The sequence below is a fragment of the Carlito syrichta genome, unplaced genomic scaffold (genome assembly GCF_000164805.1).
Source record: "Carlito syrichta isolate Samal-C Ts95f unplaced genomic scaffold, Tarsius_syrichta-2.0.1 Scaffold84696, whole genome shotgun sequence".
NCBI lineage: Eukaryota > Metazoa > Chordata > Mammalia > Primates > Tarsiidae > Carlito > Carlito syrichta.
Window position 1 is genome coordinate 6,426 of NW_007028792.1, and position 2,681 is coordinate 9,106.

Below are 2,681 nucleotides of genomic sequence, written 5' to 3' on the forward strand. Positions count from 1 at the left end.
CGCCCCGTCCCCCACCCTTCTTCATCCTCACAGCCACACACTGCGTCTTCTTCCTGTTGTCACCGCGCGTGGAGTTGTATTTGTCTGTTTAAGTGGCTGTGACCAGCCTCTCCCACCAGGTTGTCAGCCCCCGGGGCGGGGGACCATGCCACGGTCACCTGTGTGCTCTCTGCCCAGTGCGCGGCATAGAACTGCCTGGCAGACGCCGGCCGAGTGGGTGCCTCGGTCACGTGGCAGGCGTACAAGCAGCGACACCCAGTGTTGACTGTGGCTGTCGCTGCCTGCGCAGGTGCTCTGAGTGTGGTGGACACAGCAGGGCCCGGAGGGCGGAGGCCTGGGGGCCTGTCCCGGGTCATCTTCCTCCTTGTCACGATGAGGGACTTTTGAAGAGAAAGGGCGGTCGTTTCTGGACGCCTTGCCGTTGGGGCTCTGCCCGAAGCGCTTTACACGCCACCTGTTCCCCCTCCACGCCGCCCCCTTGCTCAGATGTGGAAGCTGAGCCACTTGCCCAAGGCGCCCCCGGCCCCGGCCCCCGCCACGCACGTATCTCCCTCACTCTCCCGCCTCGTTCCTCAGATTTCCGGCCTCAGTTTCCCCATCTGTAAAGGGCAGAGTGGACCCGGGTGTGAGGCCAGGCCGTGGACGCGGTCCTGACTGCAAGTCCCCTGGGACTCCTGGTGACCCGCAGTCTCTGCCCCGCTCGCAGCCGGTGAGCTCCTCCGACAGCGAGGCCCCGGAGGCCGGCCCGGCAGGCGGCAGTGACGCCGACGAGGACGACGACGACCGGGGGGTCATGGCCGTCACGGCCATGACCGCGGCGGCTGCCAGCAACAGGATGGACAGCGACTCGGGCTCGGACAAGAGCAGTGACAGCAGCGGCCTGAAGAGGAAGACGTCGGCGCTGAAGGTAGGGTGGGCGGTGGCACCTGGTGCGCCCGGCCCTGCCCTCCCCTCCCTTTCTGTTGCTTTTTGTGTTTCTTATTATGCATTTTAAAAATTGAGATGGAATCCACATGCCACGACGTTCACTCCTTTAACGTGTACGACTCACTGGTTTTTAGTATATTTGCAGAATTGTGCAACATTCTAGTTCTAGAACATTCCATCACCCCCAAAATAAGCCCCATCAGCCATCACGCCCCATACCCCTTCCTCTGGCACCCACGAATCCACATCCTGGCTCTGTGGATTCGCCTGTTCTGGGCATTTCATAGAGTGAAATTGCGCACTGTGTGTCCTTTTGTGTCTGGGTGTCACTGAGCATGGCGTCCTTAGCGTCCGTTCACGTCATTGCCTAGGTCAGAGCCTCCTTCCTCTTCACGGCTGAGTGACGCTCCACACTGTGTCGATGGACCACACTGTGTCTGTCCATTTGTTGATGACTACCTGGGTTGTTTGTGCTTTTTGGCGATTATGAGTCATGTCGCTGTGAACGTTAGTGGAGAGTTTTGTGTGGATGTGTGTTTTCTCCTCCGGATGTTTTCTCCCCATTACCTTTTGACTGCTTCCCAGGATTTGGGTGCCCAAAGGCCCAGATCCTAGCAGCAAATCTTTTGTTAGAAGAAGGTATTACTTTCATTATTTGTTTATTTTTTTGAGTCGGAGTCTCGCTCTGTCATCCAGGCTGGAGTGCAGTGGCACGCTCACAGCCACCGCAGCGTCGACCTGCTGGGCTCGGGCGATCCTTCCGCCTCACTTCCAAGTAGCTGGAACCACAGTGCGTGCCAGCACACCTGGCTCAGTTTTTTATTTATCGTAGAGACGTCTCACCGAGCTGCCTAGGCTGGTATTGAACCCCTGGGCTCAGGCAGTCCTCTCACCTCTGCCTCCCAAAGTGCTAGGATCATAGGTATGAGCCACCATGCTGGCTAAGATCACTGCTTATGCTTGTGTCAGAGTCTCAGAGGGTTCCTGGCCCCCAGAGGGGTCCGGAGCCTCTGCTCTGCCTGGGCTGGGAGTGCCAGGTGCGGGGGGGGGCTCCTGCCACGAAGGCAACCTTCCCGGTGTGATACGACCACTCCCTGCAGATGTCGGTCTCCAAACGCGCTCGAAAGGCCTCCAGCGACCTGGATCAAGCCAGCCTGTCCCCGTCCGAGGAGGAGAACTCGGAGAGCTCGTCTGAGTCAGAGAAAACCAGTGACCAGGTGAGCAGGGTCTGCTCCTCAGGAGGGTGGGGGCGGGTGGACCCCACAGTGCGTGAGCTCCCGTCTCCCCCCCAGGACTTCACCCCCGAGAAGAAAGCTGTGGTCCGGGCGCCGCGGCGGGGCCCCCCTGGGGCACGGAAGAAGAAGGTAGGGCGCCCGCCGTTGGGTTGAGCGCCACGGGCCGACCCCGGGGGCCGCGGTTTCTGTTTGGGGTATCCGTGGCGCTTCGCTAGGCGTGGACGACTAGCTGCTCTGCTCCCAGGGGCACGCACGGTCTGGGCTGGAAGATTCCAGAATAGTGGTGTCAGAGGAGGAAGCCGCCTTGAGGGCCCTGAGTGAGAGCGAGCGGAAGAGTGTGCGCGTGTGTGCAAATGCATGCGTGTGCACATACGTGTGTGTGCGTGCAAGACATGTTGCGTGTGCACGGACGTGTCTGTATGTGTTGTGTGTCCGTGTCTAGTGCGTGGTGCCCGTGTGTGTCTTGCGTGCGTCATAGCTGTCTTCTGTCGCGCGTGTGGCCCCGCGTGCGGCCCCCTG

The 2,681-nt window shown here is 60.4% G+C and overlaps 1 protein-coding gene across 1 annotated transcript in view; it reads left to right on the forward strand.

Moving 5' to 3' along the window:
* Positions 1-2,681, forward strand: part of HDGFL2 (HDGF like 2) — a 14,812-nt gene that overhangs the window by 6,084 nt on the left and 6,047 nt on the right. Inside the window, exons 3-6 of the mRNA XM_021711619.1 lie at positions 707-907; positions 2,028-2,144; positions 2,220-2,310; positions 2,432-2,499. Of these exons, the coding sequence (XP_021567294.1) occupies positions 707-907; positions 2,028-2,144; positions 2,220-2,310; positions 2,432-2,499 (477 nt within the window). The remainder of the gene's footprint in view (positions 1-706; positions 908-2,027; positions 2,145-2,219; positions 2,311-2,431; positions 2,500-2,681) is intronic.